Source organism: Drosophila guanche, unplaced genomic scaffold (genome assembly GCF_900245975.1).
Source record: "Drosophila guanche unplaced genomic scaffold, DGUA_6, whole genome shotgun sequence".
NCBI lineage: Eukaryota > Metazoa > Arthropoda > Insecta > Diptera > Drosophilidae > Drosophila > Drosophila guanche.
The window spans coordinates 4,945,216-4,970,465 of NW_022995752.1; the positions used below are offsets into that span (position 1 = coordinate 4,945,216).

Genomic DNA, 25,250 nt, shown 5'->3' on the forward strand with positions numbered 1-25,250 from the left:
ACTTAAATCACAGCCAACAGAATTGATCACCATCAATGAAACAGCTGTAAGAATGGGTAAAAAACGAAACAGGAACGAGGAGGAATTTCCTCCTTAATTTTCATGGAAATCATCTGCTTCTGTTGGTCATTTAGGGACGCTGGAAATGATGCACTTAATGAGCATAAAATATGCTAAATACCCAACGTTTGTTAGTGCCTTGTATCTTTTGCTTTTTCCATCGGCACTTTGGGACTCGAGTCGAGGGAAATGGCATTAAGTGAATCGCGAGAATTATGCAAAAGAGTGTTGATGTAAATCAACAGTTGCTCGTCGCCCCAACGGCCATATCCATGTCAATGTCCAGGGTGCTAAGCTCTTTATAAAGGACATTCAGTAGAAGAAGTTGCATCTGTAGCTGCAACTGCCTCTGCCCCTGCCACTGCCCTTGCTGTTTGTTTGTTTGTTAGCCATCAAGGCGCCAGTGTCTCGCAGGCAGAGCGGGAAGACACAGCTGCAAGTGGGAATTGCCAACTGATAGAGAATAAGTAATTTAAGGCGGAACAGACAGACAATGCTTTGGTCATTTATATTAATTCATAATCAGCGTCTGTCGACAAGATTACAATTTACAAAAACATGCAACACGGACATCTGTAAGATTATCAGGAGGAACAGCATCCGCTTGGCATCAAGATTTCAATGAGAGATTAAATTTATTATTATTATTACAGAGTAGATTTCAAGCGAAAAATATCACTGATCTCCGATGTATTTCGTAAAAAAATGGAATCGCCAACCATAATTTCTCGTCGATTTTTCAGATTAATTTTTTCACTACTTTTAATTACAGCTTAATCCAGCACTTCATCTGTCCATGCCGGCCCAGTTTTAAGCACTTTAAAATCCTGGAAATTTAAGCACAGTATTCTCAACGCCCTGCCACTGTTTGCAACGCCCTGTCCTGCCGCATTTTCCACCTTCTTCTGGAAAATGGCCATTAAAGGTAGCTGCCTCATTGACAACAAGGCAACTGCATTTAACACGCTGGGCCTGCCAGTGCAAAGCGTAAATGCTTTTGTTAAATAAATATGTATACCGTACCTCCATAAATATACATACTACACACATACATACATATATTTAACTATATAGTGGGGGGATGGTACATGAAGAAAGTTTACTTCAATGCTCAGCAGCGTGATTTTTCATGCGCATAGTTCTGCAGACGGTGGAAAACTTTACCCAAAGAGGTTAATACGCTGGATTCAGCAGAAAAGGGACAGAGTGGCAGAGAACTTCCGAGGGGGGTGTGGAAATAGATGGACGGAAGGAGCGCCGTTCAACGGTTGGCTCAATGGAGCTGCAGTTTCTGCTGTTACTCTTCCCGCTCCTACTCCTGCTGCTGCCGCGCATAAACAACTGAAGAAATGAAGCCAGAGCACAAAAGGCAACATTTGCAGCTTCTTCTGGGGCGGCGCACCCGCATAAACCAACAATGCAAGACAGCAAAAGTGTTTAATAACTCACGGCGGTGGCAAGGCCATAGAAGTGGGTTTATTGGTAGCATTGGTTATCAGACTGGGAGCGGAAGTAAGAGCAGCTGGCCATAACATTACCATTAGTGAAAGCGAATGGAGACGACATGAAATCCCATTTAGTTTGTGCCAAATACTTGCTTAAGGCGTTTATTATCGATGCCAGAGCAAATAGACTTTATATAGCACTTCAATGTGTCTAATGACAGCAGGGCAGTCAGTGTTGATCGTTTGTTAATTGGGAAAGATTATTATCGATGAGGAAACGAGCTTAGCAGCATGACAGCTTCGATACAGCCATCAATTGCAATGCAGTTGGATGCTATCAGCTGGGATGGATATAATTTTAAATGATCAAGCAACGATTTTCGATGACAGCTACGAACTACGAACTACAACCAACCACATAGCTGGAAAAACGACCATAAAATATCTTAACAAGCTTCATAGAACTTCAATAGAAACTGAAAATATCCATCAGACACTCATACAAAATTTAAATAAAATATATGTAGAGTTATCTTTCCAGATATCATTTCTTATCAAGCTATGCATAGCTCAATATTAGTTTTGTTTTTCTGTTGAGTTCCACAAATTTTAGCTATTTGCGAAAACCCAAGGGAGAGCTATTTATAAATATATGTGTGCATGGCTGCATAGACGCTTTCTTGATGTATTTATTCTCATGATCTCGTTGTACCGTAAATTTTCCCACCGGTTATTGAACCCTGATCATGACTAGCATCAAAAGTTCTTGGGGTGCTCACAAATGAATCCAATATGTATTCTGCGAATTCAATCTCCCTCTCCGCTTAATCTTTACGCTCTGCTCCTTGTGCAAATTTCCCCATTATCTGCGCTAATAACTCACCGTAGCAGCAACATATCTGCTCCAGTCTGGTCTGGTCTGGTCTGTTCTGTGCAGTGGGGCTGGTTGGCTGACTGACTGTCTGCAGCAGTGTGGTAGACCATCTGAGGGCGAATTGTCAGTTGGAATCAGCAAATCAATTTATAAATAGACCAGCGAGACGACAGTAGAACAACGCCTTTCCATGTTTCCTTCTGTCGCTGCTATGGCTGATGCTGTCTTCATTTTTTTATTTGCAACATAATTGAATTAGTAGAACGATAGACCACGAGACGCCACCACCGCGAGCCGGTAAAACGGGAGACCCCAAAAATCAACAACAATTCGGGGAACGTTGCAACAATAACATGATTTGCGGTGGCATGGCAAATCAAAATAAACACTAGCACACAAACGTTGATTAAGAGCACAATTTTGTAATTATTAATGGATCAGAGATAATATTATTTCCACAAACACATGTCGTGGGAATGCCACGTGAAAGAGACTACTAAGGACACCGCACAGCGATTCGAAAGAGATTTTTGAGCACGAACTAAACACGACTGCCGCGCGCAACGGTATATTTAGCACTGAGACACGATGCCACGCGATTGAACAAATCAAGCAGCCGAGACGCGCGACTCAGCATCCCGAAGTAGGATGCCTGTCTCGTGGCTGGTCGTGTGAGGTCGTGTCTGGCAGTTGCTTCGGCTCCAGCCGCCTGTTAAAAAGATAAACAAATGTTGTGGTTGGCCGTGATTTATGTTACATTTACATCTGTTTACAGCCGCATTTAACAGGCACAGGCACAGCCACAGCTACATCCACATGCTGCTGTTAACAGCTGTTACCATGTCCAATGCAAGTGCTTACAAAACTCTTAATGTTTGGAACAAATGCGTTTAATGTTTATCATGTGAGATGAATGTGTGAGAAAAGTTAGAGATCAACCCCGAAAAAAGGGGGGCAGCAGCTGTAAGACTAAAGTGTTTTGTGTACGCAAGGGAAAATAATTAAGATGCTGGGCTTAACACAAACTCTGAAATTTAGGCAGAATTCAAAATGTCTTTGTATGATGCCTTTTGTGGTAAACTTGTTCAAAAAGGGCGAAAAGAATGTGTAAGACACTAAGTGATTTGATAATACAAACATATTTATCATTGAAGTGCCTTGAACCATGAAACAGCTTCTTCATTTTTAAAATGGAAATGAGAAGAAATTTAAGTGAAAATGTAGCCAATAAATTCAGTAAATATTATGGTGGAAACCTCTTAACTAAGTACTCCCTATGTCTATGTATTATTCTCTATATTTGTGCTATTTTTATATCTATCATTTTCTAGCGGCTCTCCTCACCTACTCTTTTGTTTTTCCAACTCGGTTTCTTGTGTAGTAGCTCTTAAAAGAGTTGAGGAACTTTAATTGTATGCGGAGCATACTTAGTTTCAAGATTTGTTTATTGGCAAATCATGCGTCAAACTTCCAAACTTTTTCCAAGAATAAAACGTATCTCATTTTCTGCGTGATCTAGTAGATAAGTAAAATATTGTGCCACGTACGTTCTAACAGAGAATTAGCCAAGGACAACCGTAACATTCTTTGACTCGAAACATTCAGTACTTCGTAGGGGTAGGTAACAGAGATCTGCTATGCAAATAATTCTCATAGCTTTTAAGGGATATTTATCAGCTCAATGTTAGGCCAAAGGCATTCTCTTTGCCTACTGTTATAGTTAACATGCCTTATAAAAGCGCAATCCCCCTTCAAACAAAATGTTACAGTTCTAAGAGAGTACAGCAGCGCTCTCACATCCCCCTGTTAACTGTGCACCCTTAAAATATACCGGTATTACCCCATTTTACTCTGGGGAAGCTTTATCCGAAAGCTTTCGCGCCTATAAACTTTCCAAGTTCGATTAAAGTGCAATTGGTACTTCCAACTTGAACTTCCAAGCAACTTGACAGCTCAAAAAGAAAGCAAAAAGTCAAAAAGAGAGCGAGCAGAGAGCATGGCAATCAGCTGATTGTCAAAAGTCGCGCGCCCCACCACCCCGCCCGGCCATCAGCTGCCAGCTGCCGAGGGAAAACAGTAACTTTGTCGCTTGGTTCCGTTCCATACCCTTAAATAGTCTTTGGTATCGCCATGGACGCGGGGTGCGTCACCCAGTGACGTCTGCTAACGGGGCGCATGCAAAGCAGTTGTATACGTTTTGTTCTTTGTGTCCGTGCGCGTGTGTATAGACGCGAAGTTGCATTGAAATACGCTTTTCCAGAGCCAAAACAATAGCCGAAAAAATCAGCGACAAGAACCACAGGCCTTGACCCAAAGGCAAGGCAAGCAGCAGCAGCAGGAGCAGGCAGTGGCAGGTCGCCGCATCATGAGGCACCACCAATTAACAGCGGAAGCAACAATAACGTGAAAGCCAACAAAGGAGGAGAGGCAGCAGGCAGCGGGAACCAAAGAGCTGCTGCTGCTCCGCGGTTTGGCCTACTTTTACGCACCTACCGTGGAGCCCTGGAGCATGGGTTCATGTCTTGGCAGCTGCGTCACAGCTGCCACAAATTCCAACAGCTCCAGAACATCCACAGCATCGTCTTCCTCCACGGCCTCGTCCTCTTCCTGTGTGCCGTCAGCGGCAGCTGCCAACAGCTGGCTTTGGTAAGGTCTCCGGTCTCCTTCTGCTCTCCCTTGGGAGTGACACCGCGGTACAGAAGTTAATTTAAATTTAATTTCGTTTAATGTGTGGCGCGCACAAAAGTGTAGTAGGAAGTAGTTCCAAATCCAATAAGCGCGTTGCCCCCCAATCAATACGAGCTTAGGGGCACAATCAAAAAGAGGGTTGGGGGTTTGGCTTACTAATTAGCGCTAGAATTGCTCCATTAAATGGCTGCACGCTTGCTGTCCGAGCCCCTTAGTCGACGTCGTCGTCGTCCAAATTGCATAAGCAAACATAATTTGCGAGTAGGGGGATACACTTTGTCGGTAGCCTACTCCGTTCAATGGAGAATGAAGGGTCAACAGCCTGAAAGTATGCAATGCTCGAGGGCCTGCATGTTGCCACAAATAATGCCACAGACGACGAGGCTTCCACGGATATGTGCATGGAATGGATTGCCCCAGCAAGTGGGGTTGGTTGTTGGTCACACATAAACAAGGGAAACAAAAGCCACAAGTTAATCAAATCAAGCGAACGTGAACTATACCCTATGCACCCCTCTGGTGAGGCACTAAAAATTTGATCGAATTAGTGGAGCGATTAACATGCTGCAACAGTAAACTAGGATGGAGAACCAATTCCAAACCAATTTCTGTGATAGTTTACTTTTGCATTACTTGAAAACTTCTTTCATAAACGAAGGCTCTACAAGTTGTTCATATGAAAATAGGTCAACCAACAAATGTGAATTAAAATAGCCACATATTGTATGCTAGCCAACACTGTAAAACGTTACACAACACCATCGATCGTTATGCAGCACCATCGATCGCTCCACAGCACTATCCATCGTTCTAAAACACTAACCACAACTACATAGCAACATGCAGCCCTGCATATTATTATCCACCAACTAATCATCCCAAAAACTAATATACCCCAACAATAATCGAGCGAACAAACGAGGAAAACAACACCAAACGCCATATCGAAGACCACAAAAGGTGCAACGTATGCACTGAAAATACAATGCATTTTGCCACTTTCAGGCGTCGACGCAGGCCCAGGGCCAGGCTGGCCACAGACGAGCTGGTTGAGCAGGAGCAGCCCGAGACAGAGCTCATATCGAGCGACAGGGGGAGGACGACAGGTGGAGCACAGCGATGCCAGCAGCGACGCGCCCTTGTCTATCGCATTCTGAAGTTCAAAAGGAAACAGCAATGCCCCCAGTTCCTGGACAAGTACTGGGAGCAACAGCCGAGCTATGCGAAGCTACAGAATGACAGGTGAAATGAACATACGCCAGTCGTAAATCAACTCCAATAACTCTGTTCCTTACTGTAGTGCAATTTCCGATATACAGCTGCAGAATTTGGATGTTTTCAAGCTGCTCAATGCCCAGGCAACGCCCAGCAAGGAGACCGAGATGCATGGCAACTATCAGCGGATGGCCAGCTCGAGGGCCAGCTCTTCGTTGGATTTGGAGTGGGAGCACGAGTACTCGCAGCTGCGAAACTACCAGCAGGAGCAGAAGGAGCTGCAAAAGGAGAAGCCAGCGACAGAGAACACCCCACCGATGGCGGCCAAACAGCCGCGTTACGCTTCCCTGGACCAACTAGCGACAGCTGCATCGATGGCTGCAGGCAGCCATGGACGACACGGAGCCGGTCGATATCCCCGTTTGGGCAGCCATCGGCATGGTGGCTCCTTCACGCGAACCTCCTGCTGTTCATCCACACAGAACTCGTGGTCGCACATCTCCACACCCGAGTCGCTCGAATGGGATGTCGATGAGGAGCGGCAACAGCAGCTGCAGCTGCGCCAAGAGGACGACAATCTGGACGATGAGACACTTAAACTGCTGCATCAAATCGAGCAACTGAAGCATCATGTGCTCCAAGAGACAGGCGATGGACTGAGCATGGGAGCTGTCGCTGTCGTCGGGGAGGTCACGGAGGGTCTACAGTTTAGGGCCACGCATTTTGGAGGTGGCTCCGAGCTGGAGGCATCCATAAGTTGATTTCGAAAGAGGATTCGATGTACATATGAGTATTCTAAGGCATGTAAAAGATCATTTGAATGTGAGGAGGATTCTTTGGAGGAGTCTCACTACTCTTACACTGTATATTGTAATAGAATAATTGATTAATACCAAAGACATACATAGATATAAAGATATACATACATAGATGGGTATCCCGTAGATTCCAAACAACACAAAACAGTGCACGCTCTAAGGAATGAAAATGTACTTAAGCGAGTGAATTTTAGAGGTGCCATAGAAATTACGAGTGCACAACTTAGCTCCCTGTTTTTTATTTAGATTAATTTTAAATTTATTTTTTGTTGGAACTAATAATCAATTTTTCTCCTTCCAACTCCTATTTAAATTCATTTTTATCCAACAAATCTTGTGTACAATCCATTATTGACCTCACAGAACTCCCAAGCTTGTCACCTGCGAAGTTTCAGAAAATGTAAACAAAAAATTGGCTTTATTTGCAGAGATTAATTCTTTATATATAAATTCTTTAACTCTGTCTCAATTATATTTATGTTTTAATCTGCCAAATTGGCATTTAAACGATCACCATTTATCACCATTGAGTATTTATTCTCCTCCCAAATCCAACACCTCCAATCCAATTCCCGTACTCTACCAACGAGCGTGCACTGTTGTATCTGATGATCCAAAGCAAATGAAGTGCCTAGCCTAAGAGCCATTCCATCAGCAGATCGGAATGGAGATCTCTAATCCCAGAAACAATTTCCCAAAAAATATAACATTAAATACAGCCTTCTTCAAGCATATCGTAAAACCCGCAAGATTAGCACAGCACAGAGATCAGAGAACAGAGAACTTAATTTTCCTATAGCTAATACCTATTTATAATAATCGCATTTGAAACTGTTTATATTTTGCGTAGAGAAATGAGCAAACCAAAACAAACAAAAACAGAGCCTATTATATTTTCAAAGTTTATTAATGAAATACAAAAAGATTAGGTCTTTAAAAATCGAGAAATAGAGGAACAGAAAGTCTCTCAAGGCAGAGTGTAAAAGAGTTAGGGGAGGAGCAGAAAATCCTCTATGAAAGAGGCACTTATTCAGTAATAATTAGTTTGTGTGTGGCTGGTACTAGTGTGACCTTTCTCAAAATCTCATTTATTTATTTATAGACTAAATATTAAAGAAACGTTTTTAGAAAATATATATTTAAAGTTTGTGTGGTTTGGGTTTCGTTTAACAAATCGTAACTATTCGTAAAGTATTCGATAAATGGCAGTTTCTTGCGTTTCTTCATAGGACCGTCTAACCGATCTTGCTCTTGAGCTTATCCCAGAACGAAGGCTCCGCGGTGGCCTCCACTTCCAGTTGCTAAATGAAATGGAAGGAAGTTTATTAGAGAGACTCTTTAGAGGTTTATTGTGATCAAGACTCACCTTTGAAGGAGTCTGCTGCAGCTGTCCACTGGAGCTGTGGCCAGTATAACGTCCACCTGCCCCCAAACCACTCAGATCCTCCACTTCCACCTGCTGCTGCTGCTGTCCAAAGTCCTCGAGATTCTGTGACTGCTGTTGTCCCGCCTCATATTTGGCATTCCAGTCCGCATCCTCCCCCACCTGCTGTTGCTGTCCCTCGTTCCAGCCCAGATCCACCTGCTGCTGTTGGCCCAAGTCCTCGACCTGAGGCTCCTCGCCGGCGGCACGACTCCATTTGCCCAAGGTGGCGCTCGCGCTGGCCGATGAGCCAGTGGGTCCGCCGCTGGCCGAGGCTGAGGCGCCACCCACGGGCACATTGAAGGTGTAGTCGCGGCGACTGTATTCGTAGCCACCGCTGGGCGATGAGCTGCGACTGTAGGGCAGCGGCGGCAACGGGGTGGACAGAATGGGCGATGGACGGGGGTAGGGACGTGGCGTGCGTGTCTCACCCTCTAGTCCAGGCTCATCTGTCTCATCGTAGGACTCCTCGTACGTGTGTGGAGGCTGATCCCCACGATCCTTGGAGAAGATGGGCCTGTACACATGCGTGGCATTGGTGCTGCCAGGATCCACGACATAGCCACCATCGGCACTGCCACCCGCAGGCAGATCAATCAGTCCCTGACTCAGGAGATACAAAACACGCCGCCAGATGACCAACTCCTGACCAAACTTTCCATATCTGCTCTGCAGCCTGCCCAGCGTCCATTTGTGGGCTTTCTCCCAGTTCTGTGCCTCGGCGGCGGACATTAGTTTGCGATGATTCGCGTAGGTCAGCCAACGGAGTTCGCCCTCGCGGAACTGCTGCAGATCGCTCTGCGTCATGCCGTAGTAGTAGGCAACCTTCTGGATGCGCTCCAGCTCGAGTTTCTGCCACTCCTTGAGCTCCTGCACGGAGATCTCGTACTTGCTGGCAAAGTCCTGCAGCAGCTTCGTGTCCTGGTTCTGCCAGCTCTTCAGCTGTGTCTGCGTCATGTTCTGGGTGCGTATAAACTCGTACAGGCGATCCCTTTCGCGACGCTGCCAGTTGGTCAGATAGTTCAGCTGACGCTGCTCCAGCTGCTGCTCCTTGTTCAAGTTGCCAATAATTATGCGCTGAACGGGAGCCAGTTGTGCCAGACCCACCTGGTAGACCTGAGCCAATTGGTTCTGGAAGTTGTCATCGTGCGAAATGAACTCCAACAGCTCCTTCTCAGTGATGACCAACTTGCTGGCCACCTCCCGCAGGCGTATGCGCTCCTGTTCGTGCCAGTTGTTCACCTGTCGAACGGTGTCCGAGGTGAGGCCCATGTCCGCAAAGCGACTAAGTTTCTCGTGGATGAAGAGGCGCAAAGTCTCCACTGATATCTGATATTGTGGGGCCAAAACGTGGACATCCCTGAGCAGCAGTGTCTCCAGCGCCTGCCTGCCAATGTCTGGCTTGTTCACGGCCTGCAGATAGATCCGCTCCAGCTCTCGGCTCTGCCAGGACAACGCCGAACCACGATCGATCTTGCGTTGATCCAGCAGACGCTTCAGTTCATCCTTGTACCAGGCCTTGAGCTCCTCAATGGTCACGCGATACTGCTGGATGGCCTCCTGCAGATGCTTCTGGTCATTGTTCAGCCTCAGCTCCAGCTCCTCGATGGTCCACTTACGCTGCTTGCGCTGCTGCTGATTAATCAGATCCTGGATGTGCTGCTGCTCCTGCAGCTGCCACGCCTCCAACACAACGGGCACCGTGATGAGACCCTCCTTCTGGGCACTATTCTCCAGCCAGAGATGAATGTCCTCAATGGTCACATGGTACTGTCGGGCAATCTGCTCGTGCACGGCCTTGTTGCGGATCAAATAACTCTCAAACTCCTGCCGCGTCATGGGACGCCACTTGGTGACGCTTCTCAAACGCGACAACAGATCCGTCTTCCAGCTGGGTTGCTGCTGCTGCTGCTGCTGCTGATCCTCCCAAATGTTGACAATCTCCTCGTACTTGACATTATTCTGTGGCCGATCAATGACGCCAATGAGGGAGAGTCGTGCCGCCTCCTTTTGCACCCACTTCTCCACCTGCTCGACCGTCACATGATAGTCGCTGGCAATGCCATCCAATCGCTGCTTGTCTCGCTTCAGGAAGTCCACAAACTCCTGGTAGCTGGCGCCATTTCGCTGCTGCTGCAGCCAGTCGTTGAAGCCATGGCTGATCTGCTGCTGCCACTGAGTCTGCTGTTCAAACTGCACCAAGCCAGAGCTCTGCAGACGCTTCAGTTCCTCGCGTGACCACTGCTCCACCTGATCGATGCTTACGTGGTGCGTCTGCGAGAGACTCTCGAGGCGGTCGTGGTCCTTGGTCAGCTCACGTTCCACATCCTCGTAGGGCAGTTCCTGCTGCTTCTTCAGCAACAGCTCAATGAGACGCTGCTGTTCCAGAGCCTGCCACTTGGTTAGATTCTCTACCTTGCCCTGTCCCGTGGTCTTTAGGTTGACCAACTGCTGGCGCAGCCACTCCTCAATCTCCACCACATTCACAGAGTACTGATTGGCCAGCTTCTGCAGACGTTCTCGCTCCTGGTTCAATTCCATTTCAAACTCCACGTAGGTCAGATGATTCTGCTGCTTGACGAGATTCTGCAGGCGCTCCAACTCGGCCACCTGCCAGGCACTGAGACTCTTCAGCGAGGACTCTGTGTGGCCGCGCAGCCGCTTCAGCTCGGAGACCATCCACTGCTCGATCTGCTCCACACTGAGGCGATACTGATCCGCCAGCTGATTGAGATGAGCGCGATCCGCGAGCAGTTTTTGTTCGTATTCCGCCGTAGACAATCCATTCTTGTACTCGGCAATCAAATTCTTGATGTAATCACGTTCCACCAGCTGCCAGTTTTGCAGCTGCTCCATTTCAAATTGGCCCTTCTTGTGCAGGTCCTCAATCACTTGTTTGACATAGGTTTCGACCTCCACAACGCTCACATGATGCTGCTCGGCCAGTTTGATTAAGAAACGACGATCGTTTTGCACCTGCAAAAAATTATAAATAATTTTGGGATAAAAAATCGATTGGGTAAGCGGAATGTCTCCTCCTTACCTTGGCTTGGAACTGCTCCAATGTGATATTCGAGTGCTGTTGGAGGAGCGACAAAATGCGCTGCTGTTCGGTTCTCTGCCACGCCGAGAGCTGCTCGATGTTTAGCTTTCCCTGCTGCTTCAGTCGCTCAATCTCCGCTTGAACCCAGCGTTCAATTTCCTCCACTGAGGTGTGATACTGAAAGGCCATGGTCTGCATATGTTCGCGATCCTTCTCCAACTCGGCGCGCAGCTCCTCGGCGCTCCACTGTTTGTTCTGGCTGATTAGAGCCTCGAGGCGTTCGCGTTCTGCCAGCTGCCAGGATGTCAGATTATCGATCTGCAGCTGTCCCTCGTCGCGCATGCGAGCCAGCTCCTGCTTCATCCAGAGCTCAATCTCCTCCACCTGCACGCTGTACTGACGCGCGAGGCGCTCGAGCAGCTCACGATCCTGCCGCAGGCGTGCCTCCAGCTGCTCCGTGGATTTGTACTGCTGCTGGGCGAGATTCTTGAGATGGAGACGCTCCACCTCCTGCCAGTTGGTGAGCTTCTCGCTGGGCTTCAACAAACCCATGCCAATGAATCGCTGCTCCTCCTTCTTGACAAACTGCTCGATCTCCTCGATTTGCACATTGTGCTGCATGGCCAGGCTCTGCAGCTGGGCGCGATCCTTCAACAGCCACTTGTGGAACTCCTCGACGGTAAAGTCGCGATCCTGTACCATATTGGTGAGGTTTCCCCGCCACTCCAGCTGCCAGTTCTTGAGGCGCTGCATCTCGATGAGTCCCTCGTCCTGCAGCTTCTGGATCTGCTGCTTGATCCATTGCTCGATCTCCTCCACGCGCACCTGATGCTGCTGTGCGAGGCTATAAAGATGCGTCTGATCGCGACTGATCTTTGTCTCGATCTCATCGATGGACAGGTCATTCTTGTTGATCAGATCCAGCAGGCGCTGGCGCTCGATCTTCTGCCAGTGATTGAGTTCCGTCTCCATGCGGAGGCGACCCTCGCGCTGCAGCCGATCGCCCTCAGCCTGGATCCACTTTTCAATCTCCGAGACCTGCACGTTGTAGGTGCTGGACAGATCCTGCAGACGCGCCCGATCGGCTAGGAGTTTTCGCTCAAAGTCCTCTAGGGAATATTTGTTTTGTTGCACCAGCTTGGAGATTTCTACGCGCTCAACCTGCTGCCAATCCTTGAGAGCCTCAGCCTTGACCAGACCCTCGTTCTGCAGGCGCAACAGTTCCTTCTTCAGCCACTCCTGAATATCCTCGACGCGCACCTGGTAGGTGTTGGCCAGCTCGAAGAAGTGCGTTTGATCGCTCTTGATCTTGGCCTCCAGCTGCTCGACTGTCAGGGAGTTGTGCTGGACCAGCTGCTGCAGGCGCTCGCGCTCCTTCTGCTGCCAGAGAACCAGCTCCTGTTCGACTTGCTTGAGCAGACCCTCCGACTGGAACTTTTTCAGCTCGCTCTTGATCCAGCCCTCGATCTCCTCCACCTTTACCTTGTACATGCGTGCCATTTGCTCAAGCCTAGAGCGATCGTTGATAATGGAGTTCTGGAACTCCTCCATGGTCAGCTGATTCTGTCCCACAATGTCGCGCAGGTTCATGCTGACGCTGATTTGCCAGTCCTTGATGTGCTCCTCCAGCTGCTGCTGTCCGCGCACTTGCAGTCTCTGCAGCTCCTCCCGCTGCCACTTCTCCAGCTCGTCGACACTCACACGATATTTGGTGGCAAGATTCTGGATGTAGTTGCGATCCTGGATCATCTGCTGCTGCAGATCTCCCACGGAGCCCTGATGCTGGCGCAGAATGTTCTCTAGGCGCGCACGCTCCGAGCTCTGCCAGGCGGAGATCTTGGATACCTGTTCGTTCTGCTCCTTGATGAGATCCCCAATGCGTGCCACCTCACCGCGCAGCCATTGGGTTTGGTTCTGCATGTCCCCTTGGTACTTGATGGAAAGATCCTTCAGTCGCTGCTGATCGTTCCAAATGGAGCTCTGGAGTGCGGCAATTGTGGCATTGTGCTGGCGTATCAGCTCATCCAGACGCTGCTGCTCCTTGGTGTTGTCCTCCGTGAGTGAGCTTGATGTGGGATACGCTTGTGGCACCTGTGGCGCCAGCGATTCGTTTACCTTGTCGAAATAAACATGTAAACGCTGCAGTTCTTGTCGCTGCCATTGCTGCAGCTGATCTTGGCTGACACCATGCTGTTGGGCCAGCTGTGACAGCTTCCTGCCATTCTCCTGCTGCCAGCGATCAATGTCTTGGGCCGAGAAGCTGTTCTGATGTATCAGCCAGTCCAGGCGACTGCGCTCCTGCCTCTGCCAGGCGCTGGCATCCTGCACCTGCGACTGGTACTGTCCGAGCAATGCCTGGTAGCGCGACAGCTCGCGGCGATGGAACTCCTCCAGCATGGGCAGTGTGATGTGATAGCGCTCCACCACACCCAACAGCCGATCCTCCTGCTGACGCTGCCAGTCCTCCAGTCTCTGCGGTGTGGTCAGATACCAGAAGAACCGCTCCCGCTCCTCCCGCTTCCACTGCTCGTCCCGAGGCACCGAAGACTGCCCAAAGGGACGCTGTTCGTCGAGCACCAATTTGCCATCCTGCCAGCGCTGCTGTGACTCGGAGCCACCCACAGAGCTGGTGCCATCTGGATGTGTGGTAATGGTCTTGTTAAATCTCCGTATAACCACAGTGGAGCTGGAGCCGGGAGAGCTAATCTGATTGTAGGCACTGGGTATGGCCAGTGGGGCACCTCGCAAACCTCCATCCACATGGACCACCGAATTGTAGCCCACGACAGTGGGTTCCATATTCTCGCGCACCCAATCGTGGATGGTCTTCTTCCTCGTAATGGTGGTAGTGGTGCTGCTGCCAGCTGGGATGGAAGTCTGCGATTGCGTATAGAAACCCTGATTCATTTGTGCCGCATTCCCATAGTTGCCCGTCAGCTTGGTGGCCTCTGTGCAGTTGCGATGCACCACATAGGTCTTGCCATCGATAACCTTCACCTCGGCGGGATAGGCATAGTTCTTGACCTCATCAAAGCCACTCAAGTCCACAGGCTGGAAGGAGCTCAAGTCAACGCTCTGCTGCAGATTGTCGCTCACATTGCTGGAGAAGCGTTCCAGCAGCTCGGCGGCCTTTGACTCAAAGAAATTTGGCTGTGAAATGGTGGCATAGCTGAGGCTGCCCTGTCGCATGTCCGCCACCAGTTGCTGACTAAGCTGAGAGCTCAAAGCATCCAATTGGCCAGCACTCTTGCCGCAAAGATCCAAAATTGAAGCTGTGTGAGTAGAGGCTTATAGAAAGAGAGTTTTGTGGGGGAATAGACTGAGAACTCACCGCTCCAGGATCCTCCATAGCCCATGCTATTGCTGGCACCCTGGGAGAGCGCATTGTATTCCTGCTTCAAATGATTCGCCAGCTCTCGCACATCGTTAAAGTGTGCATAGGCCCAGGTGCTCAGTTGTGGTGCAGACTGCACGTAGGAGGAACCTTGGGATGATGTCTGTCCACCGCCATACGAAGACGATGACTGACGTGAGCTATAACTCGATCTGGAGTATCCCTCGTAGCCCTGACTGCTGGCCACAGCCAAGAGCAGGCCACACAAACCCAAAGCTCTCATACCGGAAAACCTGCAAAGAACAGCGGAAAAGGCAGGAAAGTGTGTCATTCATCAAATAATTGTAAATATAATTATAGAGCCAGTGAGAGAGGCCTTGGTGGAAATTATTGAAATCAGAAATTGCCCTTTTGGAGGGCCCTAGTCATGTACTATATATAAGTATTACTTTAATGTATTTTTGGGCTGCCGATAAGGCCCGTTGTTGAAGTTGAATCTAGACCAGATTCAGGCACACAGAGCACGGGGATTATCGCCGTCTATGGGTCGCCCAAAAGGTTAATCAGGCGATAATATAAGGCGTACAACACACATATTCCTATCCGGATCGTACGGGTATTGTATTCTATTCTAATTGGGAGGAGGCTCATCAATTTGGTTCGTATTTGCTTAGGGACCTATGTGGCCTCGAAATTCCCTTTCCATCCGGTGTTGGGTGATAAGTGAATGCCAATGGGCGCCATGGACATGGCAACGTGTTATGAGAACAATCACAACTGTTCTACATATAGTTCCTTTACTCTGAGACACCTTTGACAAAACATCACACACACATTTTTCGTTCTTATCTTTCGTTTTCTTTCTTTCCCAAATGGGTCACCAGCAGTTTTCAATGCATTTCTCATGCCCAATTTTCAGTTTTATTTTTATTTCTGGAGCGCCACTGCAGACGCTGCTGCGTCGCTGCTGCTGGTTTATTTTTAAATTTCATTATTTTATTTTCGTTTTTAATTATGTGCAAGACTTTTTGTCTTTATTTTTCGAGTGTTTTTTGTTGATTTCTACTCACTTTCCAATGTGGCTGCACTTGTCGTAGATTGTTCGTTTCACAGGACACTTCACTGTACTTTCACTGCACTCTAGCTGTAGCTTTTCCGTTACGTTTTGCGTTTATTTTATTTTGTTTTCGAAATGGAAACAACCGTTGCGCCTCGTGGCGCTGCCGCAACTGACAGCCAAGCGGCAGGCATCTAATCTTTTATTGAAAAAATTCTCAGCGTTAGAGAATGACAGACAGAGAGAGGGAGAGCACCGACAGATCATTGGAGAATCTTCTTAGAGAGAGATGTGCGCTTATCACTTGCTCTCTCTGTGGGAATTTCCTTCAAAATTGAAACAAATATATGTTTCTCGCAATATATAATAGTTTCAGTTAGCGACGTCATTGCCCAAACGGAAAGCCGGTCCGGTTTATGAATGGCAATCGAATCGATCGGCAGCCTTAATGACCTCATATTCCACCACCTCCAAAGTGAATCACAATCCGCTGGCTGTGGCTTCATTTTGTTTGCACTCTGAACGGGCAATAGATCAATATTCGAATGGAAATAATGAATATGAATATACATACCTGCGTGATCTCATGACGACTGCCAACTGCAGCAGCTCACAGATGCTCATAGAACGACTGTATTACATGACAGATTGGGGGGTTTGCGTGGGTTTGTTTGCTTAACGAGTGTCTGTTTGGGTGTCTCAGACTGTGTGAGTGATTCAAAACAATTAGACAAGAAATATGCAAATTTAAAAGTGACCTTGACGGCCGGACAGATTCAATTTGTCGTGATAAAAGGAAAGAGCAAAAACCGCAAAGAGGTTCAAGCGGTGGCGGTTTTTCAGCATCCTGGCTTCCACTTAGAATATTAGGATTTCTAGTGGACTAATTAGCATGCAACCACAAGATGACTGAACAAGTTTTGGACAGATTTAATTTCGATTTTAAATGGAATTGAGTATACAAAAAATGTCAAAAAAAATAGTGCTGAAAGGTGGCCAATTGAGACAGTTCTTTAAAGCGCTTTACTTTTCTTTGAACTTCTTTCTTCTTAAAAAATAACTCTTATTAACATGTGTTCCATAGGTCGGACTATTATTTCTTGCTTTCCATTCATTTCTTTTTGTTTTCTTTACTAGGAATCCCCTCAGAGGCGCTCTGAATAATATCTGAAGTGCTCTTTTGCCACTCTCAAATCTCAACAAGCTCATAAATCATTGACCACATTATGTTTGGCTCGACGACGGGCGAGTGTGAGATGTATTGCCTGTGACACCACGTCTCAATGCGTTCTATAAAACTCAGCAGATTTGAAAATAAAACAAAAACACATATTTCTCGAATTTAATTAATGACGAGCGGGGCTACTCATAAGCTGCAAGAAGACACTCACGGGATTCTTAGGAAAAATGTAAACAACAAAATGCAAAAATATTACTTAGCCAGTATCCGGTTTTTGGGCCAAATGAATAATTTCAAGTTCAACTTTCAATTAAAAATAAGATCCACCAGCGCCATCTATGGGAATTAGTGCTGTAAAGCGGAGTAAAGGAGAGTTAGTATTGCTCTCCTTAGACACCTAGCCGCTCTTTCGATACTTTTAGGCTAAGATTCTAAAATATTGCTAAATATATGGTCATGTGGACGCACCTTACACACCAATGTACAGCATGACCATTTAATCTACATATATTTTATTACTTTTACATTTACTTTTGGGGATGTTTTAACGACGACATGAGTTCAATATATATATATATATCGGTATATAATGGTATATTTAATAAATTTCATCCATCTAATTAATTCTATTCTCTCAAATGTCCCTTGAGAATTTTCTCTCTTCCCTGTAGGGATTTTTCCCTGGGAATTTTCATCGCAGCAATGAGTCTTGATTCCATCTTTACGTTGAATTCCATCCCCACTTACGTATTTTACCGTTGGCAACATAATTTGTATAGACCAGCAACATGCTGCGAATATTAACAGCATTGTTCCCTAGGATTTTTTAAGGAATAAGCAACATTTAGTACCCTTGGAGGTTTTTGAAATCTTTGGCTCTAATCAATGAAAAAAAAGTAAATCTGCGTTGAAGAGATATTTTAACAAATTTAGCATAATGTAGAAACATTAACACATTATTATGTTTCAGAGCAGCTTTAAAAGATATATTTAGATATTAAATAATGGATGATCAATGTGGCAACTTAGCGGCGATCAAAATCCGATCATCCCTGCGATGATTTAATCAAAAACAAAAAGTGAAATTGTCAAATAACGTAACAAGACATTCTAAAAACATAGCGTTTATTTATTTCGTTTTTTTTCGAAACCTAAATCGATATTTTTGTAAGCAATCCAATAAAATAGTCAAGACGAGTAGGTCAATGTTGTGGCGAATGTATCGTAAAATCGTATAAAATTGTATTTCCACTGCTGAGAGTATTAGTTTGATCGCAATATTAAACAGAATATTAAAATCGAGTGAACATGTCATTGACCGAGTCCGATTAACCTTCTGGTGACCAAGGGGTGTTTAAGTGAAAACTAAGAAATTCATGAAAATTAAAGATTTTCAACCCAGTTTGGCTGAATGAAACGGTGCCCATTCGAATTGATTCGTAAACAGGGGAGATGGGTGGCTACAATAAACATTTACAAGCAGTTTTATTTCCCTAATTTGGACAAAGTGCCTACCTATTTAAAAGGCGGGCGTTCAGAGTGTTAAGTTTGAACAATCACTCGAAATGAGCATAAAAAAAAATAATAGTATTTAAAAATAAGTCCATCGAGAATAAAACTAATTTATTTATCTGAGACTATTTTGTTGGTGCTAAGTGTGCTAATCAAACCAACTATCAGAGAACTTACAAAATATACGTGCATGAAGGCTCACACTTGACAAAATCGAAGAAGAAGCACCAACTACGTGGTGTTTGGGTTTTCGCTGGAATATTTGTGCAAACAATTGAGTAAAACACACCCCGCCATAAGTGAGAATCAGTGGAAAATGTACCTGCAGTGCAACGTAGCCAAAATTCGTGTAAAGCATAAACTGTCATAGATCGAGCGGCAGGGTGGAAGGAACGAACCATGGGCAGGGCCAAACTGCGTGCACCCGAGCAAGGGAACGCGGAAGCGGAAGCCAACTGTATAGCAAAAGAGAAGTCAATGGAACAGCAGCAGCAGGCCAGCACATCGAAACGCCTTCAGTTCTATCGTTTTGCTTTGTTCTTTGTTGCTGGCAGCTTTGCTGCTTTCACCTTTCACGCCTTGACCTCGTCCAGCTGGAGGCTGAGACAATTGCATCAGCTGCCCAATGCCCACTATCTGCAGACGCGTGACGAGTTCGCCGTGTACTCGGTGGAGGAGCTAAATGCTTTCAAGGAGTTCTACGACAAGAGCATCAGCGACAGCGTTGGCTCGAGCTACTCGGAGGCGGAGCAGACCAACATTAAGGAGGCTTTGGGCGCGCTGCGACTCGCCCAGGATATGCATCTGTCGGGCAAGGATGACAAGGCGTCGCGACTGTTTGAGCATGCCCTGGCCCTGGCGCCGAAGCATCCGGAGGTGCTGCTGCGCTACGGCGAGTTCTTGGAGCACAATCAACGCAACATTGTGTTGGCGGATCAGTACTACTTTCAGGCTCTAACCATTTGTCCGAGCAACTCGGAGGCTCTGGCCAATCGACAGCGCACAGCGGATGTGGTGCAAACGCTGGATGAGCGGCGGCTGCAGTCCCTAGACTCCAAAAGGGACGCCTTGTCGGCCATACACGAGTCCAGCTCTGCTTTGCGCCGCGCCAAGAAGGAGGCTTACTTTCAGCACATTTACCACTCGGTGGGCATTGAGGGCAACACCATGACACTGGCTCAGACACGATCCATTTTGGAGACACGCATGGCCGTCGATGGCAAGTCCATAGATGAGCACAACGAAATCCTGGGCATGGATCTGGCCATGAAGTACATCAATGCAAGCCTGGTGCAAAAGTAAGACCATAAAATGCATTTCTTTGACCCCCAACTAATGGAAATCATCTTTCAAAGACTGGAAATAACCATCAAGGACATACTGGAGCTGCATCGTCGTGTTCTAGGCCATGTGGATCCCATTGAGGGCGGAGAATTCAGACGAAATCAGGTCTATGTGGGTGGCCATGTGCCGCCTGGCCCTGGGGACTTGGCACTGCTAATGCAACGCTTTGAGCGTTGGCTGAACTCCGAGCACAGCAGCTCGCTGCATCCTGTCAAGTGAGTGGAAGATGCCTCCCAACTAGGAATATGCTCAAGAATCGAGTTTCCCTTCCAGCTATGCTGCCTATGCGCACTACAAGCTGGTGCACATACATCCCTTTATCGATGGCAATGGACGCACTTCGCGGCTGCTGATGAACACCCTGCTGATGCGTGCTGGCTATCCGCCCGTAATCATACCAAAGCAACAGCGCAGCAAATACTATCACTTCCTAAAGCTGGCAAACGAGGGCGACATACGCCCCTTTGTGCGTTTCATTGCGGACTGCACGGAAAAGACGCTGGATCTGTATTTGTGGGCCACCAGCGACCTGCCCCAACAGATCCCGATGCTCATCCAGACGGAGAGCGAGTCGGGCGAGCAGCTGGCTCAAATGAGGTCTGCTCCACACATCGCTCAAAGCGCCTCAATACCGGAGTTCTATGAGTTCTCCGGCTCCGGTTTCCTGCCCTGACACGCAATTAGCAAATTCTTTCAGTTATTTATTTTTCTATATATTTTAATTTGTTTGTCGGACGGACTGTGATCGTATTTAAGCTTAAAGAACTAACCAAAAAAAAAATAACAAGCTGCTGCTGGACAGAAGTTGCAATCAATGCACAAAACAAATCAATCAGCACCGAGTAGTGCTATTTATTGTATATTTTTTATTAAGTAGCAATTTGTGTGTGTATACTAAGTCTACCAAAAACTGTGACGTTTTTTCCAAGTTGAGGGGAATCTTGAGGGGTTACTCTGGAACACATGTAAATATGACATATCCTAAGAAACAGATTTGATACTGTAGTTTATCCTTAGGGATTGGTTTTTCTAGGTATTGCCTAGACACTTAAAATGGTTTAAGAAGACGTCGAAGGGGCCAGATTTAAAAACAATTAATTATGTCATTTGTGGGCTGATATTATTTATTGAATAAGCTCAGTGAAGAGTCGGTACAACCAGAACTTATAATTTTAAGACACATAATGCTTCAATTTTTCGTCAATTTCAATAGTAAACGATTTTGCTGAGGCTGTTTTCCGGCACTCTTACAATTATTCATGCATCAAAAGCCATCCTGAGTTCAGATTTGACAAGCAAATGATTTCCGTTTACGTTTTGTGGCGACTCTTTATACATTTGTAGAGTATTCCAAACATACAAAATTCATTCTTATCTAAATGCAATCCACCCATGCGTTACACAAATTTCTTCTTTTTGGTGTCTTGAGCTATTTTATACAATTGTGGAACGTATTTTATAATGTAATTAACATCGCTTAGCGATTAACAAAGTATTAAGTAACTTAATATTGCACATTTGTGAATGTAAAAAATGGATTTAAGTGGTGAACACACTCTACAACTTGGCGCGCTTCAGATAATCCTTGTAGGTGACATCGCGCCACCATTCGGGACGTTCAAAGACACCAGGCGTCGAGACAATTGTCTTTTGCAAATGCTGATAGATCTGAAATAATAAGAAAAGGCCATTAGCACTTAAAGAGCAGAGAGAAAAGGTACTCAAACTTACGTTGCCATCACTCATGCCCAGTGGTGAATTGAGGATAAAGTCTGTGGGTGCAATTGCATCAATCAGTCCAATTGCCTCATCCTTCAGCACTGGCAGCAGCTGCAGAATACCCTGCTGGTAGAGCTCAATGTGTGGACTGTCGCGGAAATAGCCGCCATGATAGAATATGGCCGAATACTTGGTGACCAAATGGGCGCCGTAGAATGAGAGCAGCTGCTCCAGCACCTGCTTTTCGGCCGACGCGGGCAGGCTGTTCACAAACTTGTAGAAAACGTAGTAAATGGTGCGCTGAAATGGGAAACATATCAAGTCAGAGTATGCTCAACCAACAGAGGACTCGCAGTCACCTCGCCATAGATGATGGACAGTTTCTGGGCGGCAAACACCTGAATGTTGTTGCGTGTCTCAAAGGCGTCCTTGCCCTCGCGCTGCAGCTGCTCGGCACGCTTGACAGTGGTCTCCAGCTGCCAGGCGGTGAGCCAGTTAAGGGCCTTCAGGAGATCTAAAAAGATGATAGATTATTTCACAAATCTAAATGATTTCAAATCATCCACGACTCACTGTTTGCATCCAATGCCTGTGCAGGTGTGCGTTCCTCTGCCTTGCTCTGCAGAATCCCATTGATGTCGCTCAGGAAGGACACCGTTTCCAGTGGCGATACAGCCACAAAATCAGCATTGCCGCGACGTAGACTAATCAGCCAATTAGAGGCCTGCTGGATGAGCGTATTGTTCTCGCCCTCGTATGTGCAGTTGGCATCATTGTCGTTCCTCAGATCACCCAGACCAGCGGACTTCAGATAACCATGTCCGCCGCAGGCCTCGCGGCACTCCTGAATGCCATCGCGAGCAGCCCAAGTGGCCACCGGCTTGAGAGCCGACGATATGGCATGGATTTCCATGCCCGCCTTGGAGGTATCCTCCCCAGTGAAGCCCTTCATTGTCATGTCCACGTTCTCCTTGCCAATCCACAGCGTGGCCACACGCAATGCAATTGTGGTGGCCAAATGGGGAATGAGACGATACTGTTGCGACTGATACTCAATCACGGGCCACTCCGTCTGGCTGCTGTTGGGTCCGAACTGCCGGCGGCTCGCACTATAACGTGTGGCTATGGACACGGCCTTGCTGAGCGCCACATACGTGATGGCTGTGATGTTGACGCGTCCCTGGGAGAGGGCGCCCAGCGAGGCACCCAGTCGCTTGCGCTCATCCTTGATGGGACTGTTGTAGTTTCCCTGGGCATCGATGTCGCCAGTCTTGGACAGCAAATTGGCCTTGGGAATGCGATACTGATTAAAGCTCACAAAGCTGCAAGAAGTATCATTATAATCCATATATAAAAACTCTTTTTGGTGGCACCTACCCATTGTCAATGCCATTCAGGCCAATCTTCTCACCCATATCGCCCACCGTGACGCCCGGGAAGGGCAAAAGCGTGCGCTCATCGCGAATGGGCACCAGGAAGGCCTGCAAACCTTGATGCTTGTCATCGGGAACAAACAGCTGTGCATAGACAATTGCATGGGTGCAGGTCTTGCCCAGATTTCCCACCCAGCACTTGGATGCCTCGAAATCCGGTGTGTGGATGATAAATTCCTTGGTCTTCAGATCATAAGTGGCACGGGTGCGCATGCCCAGCGCATTGGTGCCGTGCGAGAACTCTGTAAGAGCGTAGGCGCCCAGAATCTTATTATCAGAGATCTTGGCAATGTACTTTCCCAAGCGGCCAGACCCGTTGGACACCAGAGTGCTGGGGAACATGCCATTCGAGAGGCCAAACTTCACAGAGGTGCTAAAGTCGTAGCTAAAGATGGCCTGGCCAAAGGCCAGAAGCAGATGAGGTGTACCCAAATACTAAAGGGGATTAGAACATTATTTTAAATGTAACTGGCTAGCTATGACGTGTCTGCTTACCTCATTCACACCAAAGAAATGCTGCTCCCAGAGCAAATGCTGCCGCTTGTTGGCCAACTCGCGAGTTCGCTCCAATGTGGCCACCTCCGGCTCCCGCTGGTAGTCTGGGTGCTGCTCCATCCATTGCCATACCTTGTGCTGTGTAGAAAGCGGGGGATTGTAAGTTCGCTTAGTCAATGAACCAGATAAGAACGCTTCGGGGTAAGATTAGATGGTGGGTGTAGTGCACTTTCCCCGCAGATAACACCAAAGACGGCCACAAAGCCAGCGACAGAGACATTGTACTTTGTACCGCACCACAGTAGCCGATCGATCGGCTGCTCTACATTTAATGTTAGGCTATTAAAATTTAATTAATGTTGGTTGTTACCTTCAGTCGAATGTGCTCTTCGCCCTCTAGGAGCACATTCATCCGCTTGTAACAGAAGCTCGCCTTCTGACGATAAGCGTCCAGTGGGCCGCTGCGGAACTCCGGAAAGATCTTCTTGTCGTCAAAGAGATTCCCCGCCTGCTGGCCATTATCCTCACCACTGTAATAGTCCGATAATGAAGTTAAAATCTCGTTTATTTGATTGTCGGCTGATTTTTTGTCGTCTTCGGCGCTGGCCATTGCAATTGTTGAATGTATCGGGTATCGACATCGGCGGGTGTAATAAAAGTACTCACTTGATTGCAACCATGTCTCTATCGCTATCGCTATCTCTGTCTCTGTTTGGGTTCCTTTTGCGGTGGATGTGCTAACGGTCACGGTTTTGCTCGAACTGTTTAAAAATTAACAATTGCCGAACTATTATTGGGAAAAAGGTCGAAGAAGGAAAGTGGTCACCGATAAGATTTAACAAGCTTATCCGCCACTCATGGCCAGCCGGTCGTGCTGTGCTGCCGCGCAATGAACTACCTCTTCAAGGTGTGCATATGCCTTGGATAGGATAAGATAAGAGCGCCCAAAACATGGTTAGCGGCCCAAATTCCACATTGTTGCTTGTCCACTTCTCCATGTTTGGGGCTCTGCGCAGCTGGTTGTTAGTTTATTTTTACAAAATCAATCTCATAAATTAAAATTGATATCAGAACAAAGAGAAAAGAGTGAGAGCACAGGCAGATATCGATAATTGTTGTTTCAGTGTTGCATTACCTAGACGGCAAGGGCGCGTGTTTCAATTTTTACTTCTTACTAAGCAGGGGTACTTTTCTCTTCGTTTTGTCCCAACTGATATATTTGACTTAAATCAAATTATGTTAGATATATTATTGAGGAAACTCTTGTGAAGTTTTGTTTGATAATCTTAGCTAATCAAAAATATGTGTTTCTTCATTCATTTATATTGCAAGTGTATCTGTATTACGCGTCACAATTTTGCTGTTACTTGAATAATATTGTATTCTATTTATTGTATAAATATACTATTTCTCAAGAAAAACACTTCTAAGGTTCGGTGGGTATATTTTCAACATTTTGCTGGGCTGTTTTAGTAAGCATTTCCTGAAGCAATTATATTTTTCATATCCGTTCCATTATCCATACGTCCCTCTTCATTTTTAAATGTTCCACAAATAGAAACTGCAATCATCCAAATTCACTTTCTGATTCCTTTCTTATACGAGTAATA

The 25,250-nt window shown here is 46.7% G+C and overlaps 4 protein-coding genes across 7 annotated transcripts; 2 read left to right on the forward strand and 2 right to left on the reverse strand.

Annotated features, from left to right (window-relative positions):
* The first annotated feature begins 4,436 nt into the window (after positions 1-4,436).
* On the forward strand, positions 4,437-7,310 carry LOC117587663. Its single transcript, XM_034278554.1, has 3 exons — positions 4,437-5,025; positions 6,073-6,309; positions 6,368-7,310. The coding sequence occupies exons 1-3, from the start codon at positions 4,889-4,891 to the stop codon at positions 7,041-7,043; spliced, it is 1,050 nt and encodes a 349-aa protein (XP_034134445.1). The 5' UTR covers positions 4,437-4,888; the 3' UTR covers positions 7,044-7,310.
* Positions 7,311-8,150: 840 nt separating this feature from the next.
* LOC117587911 (tiggrin) lies at positions 8,151-16,132 on the reverse strand. Of its 2 annotated transcripts, none has more exons than XM_034278892.1 (5): positions 15,971-16,129; positions 14,898-15,193; positions 11,567-14,838; positions 8,467-11,499; positions 8,151-8,401 (listed from the first exon to the last, which is right to left on the reverse strand). In XM_034278892.1, exons 2-5 carry the CDS (start codon positions 15,181-15,183, stop codon positions 8,336-8,338), a joined length of 6,657 nt encoding a protein of 2,218 aa, XP_034134783.1. In that variant the 5' UTR covers positions 15,184-15,193; positions 15,971-16,129; the 3' UTR covers positions 8,151-8,335. The 2 variants fall into 2 exon arrangements, with proteins under 2 accessions (XP_034134783.1, XP_034134784.1); XM_034278893.1 differs by having other exon boundaries at positions 8,329-8,409; positions 10,422-11,499; positions 15,971-16,132.
* A 2,576-nt stretch (positions 16,133-18,708) lies between these two features.
* LOC117587916 (protein adenylyltransferase Fic) lies at positions 18,709-20,986 on the forward strand. The gene is made up of 3 exons (XM_034278901.1): positions 18,709-19,947; positions 20,005-20,208; positions 20,267-20,986. The coding sequence occupies exons 1-3, from the start codon at positions 19,049-19,051 to the stop codon at positions 20,664-20,666; spliced, it is 1,503 nt and encodes a 500-aa protein (XP_034134792.1). The 5' UTR covers positions 18,709-19,048; the 3' UTR covers positions 20,667-20,986.
* LOC117587914 (peroxisomal acyl-coenzyme A oxidase 3) lies at positions 20,921-24,459 on the reverse strand. 3 transcript variants are annotated; one of them, XM_034278896.1, is made up of 8 exons: positions 24,011-24,265; positions 23,641-23,778; positions 23,090-23,580; positions 22,286-23,034; positions 22,072-22,226; positions 21,725-22,012; positions 21,548-21,661; positions 20,921-20,933 (listed from the first exon to the last, which is right to left on the reverse strand). In XM_034278896.1, exons 1-7 carry the CDS (start codon positions 24,248-24,250, stop codon positions 21,551-21,553), a joined length of 2,172 nt encoding a protein of 723 aa, XP_034134787.1. In that variant the 5' UTR covers positions 24,251-24,265; the 3' UTR covers positions 20,921-20,933; positions 21,548-21,550. The 3 variants fall into 3 exon arrangements, with proteins under 3 accessions (XP_034134787.1, XP_034134788.1, XP_034134786.1); XM_034278897.1 differs by lacking the exon at positions 20,921-20,933 and adding an exon at positions 24,307-24,459 and having other exon boundaries at positions 21,297-21,661; positions 24,011-24,170; XM_034278895.1 differs by lacking the exon at positions 20,921-20,933 and having other exon boundaries at positions 21,297-21,661.
* Between the last annotated feature and the right edge of the window lie 791 nt (positions 24,460-25,250).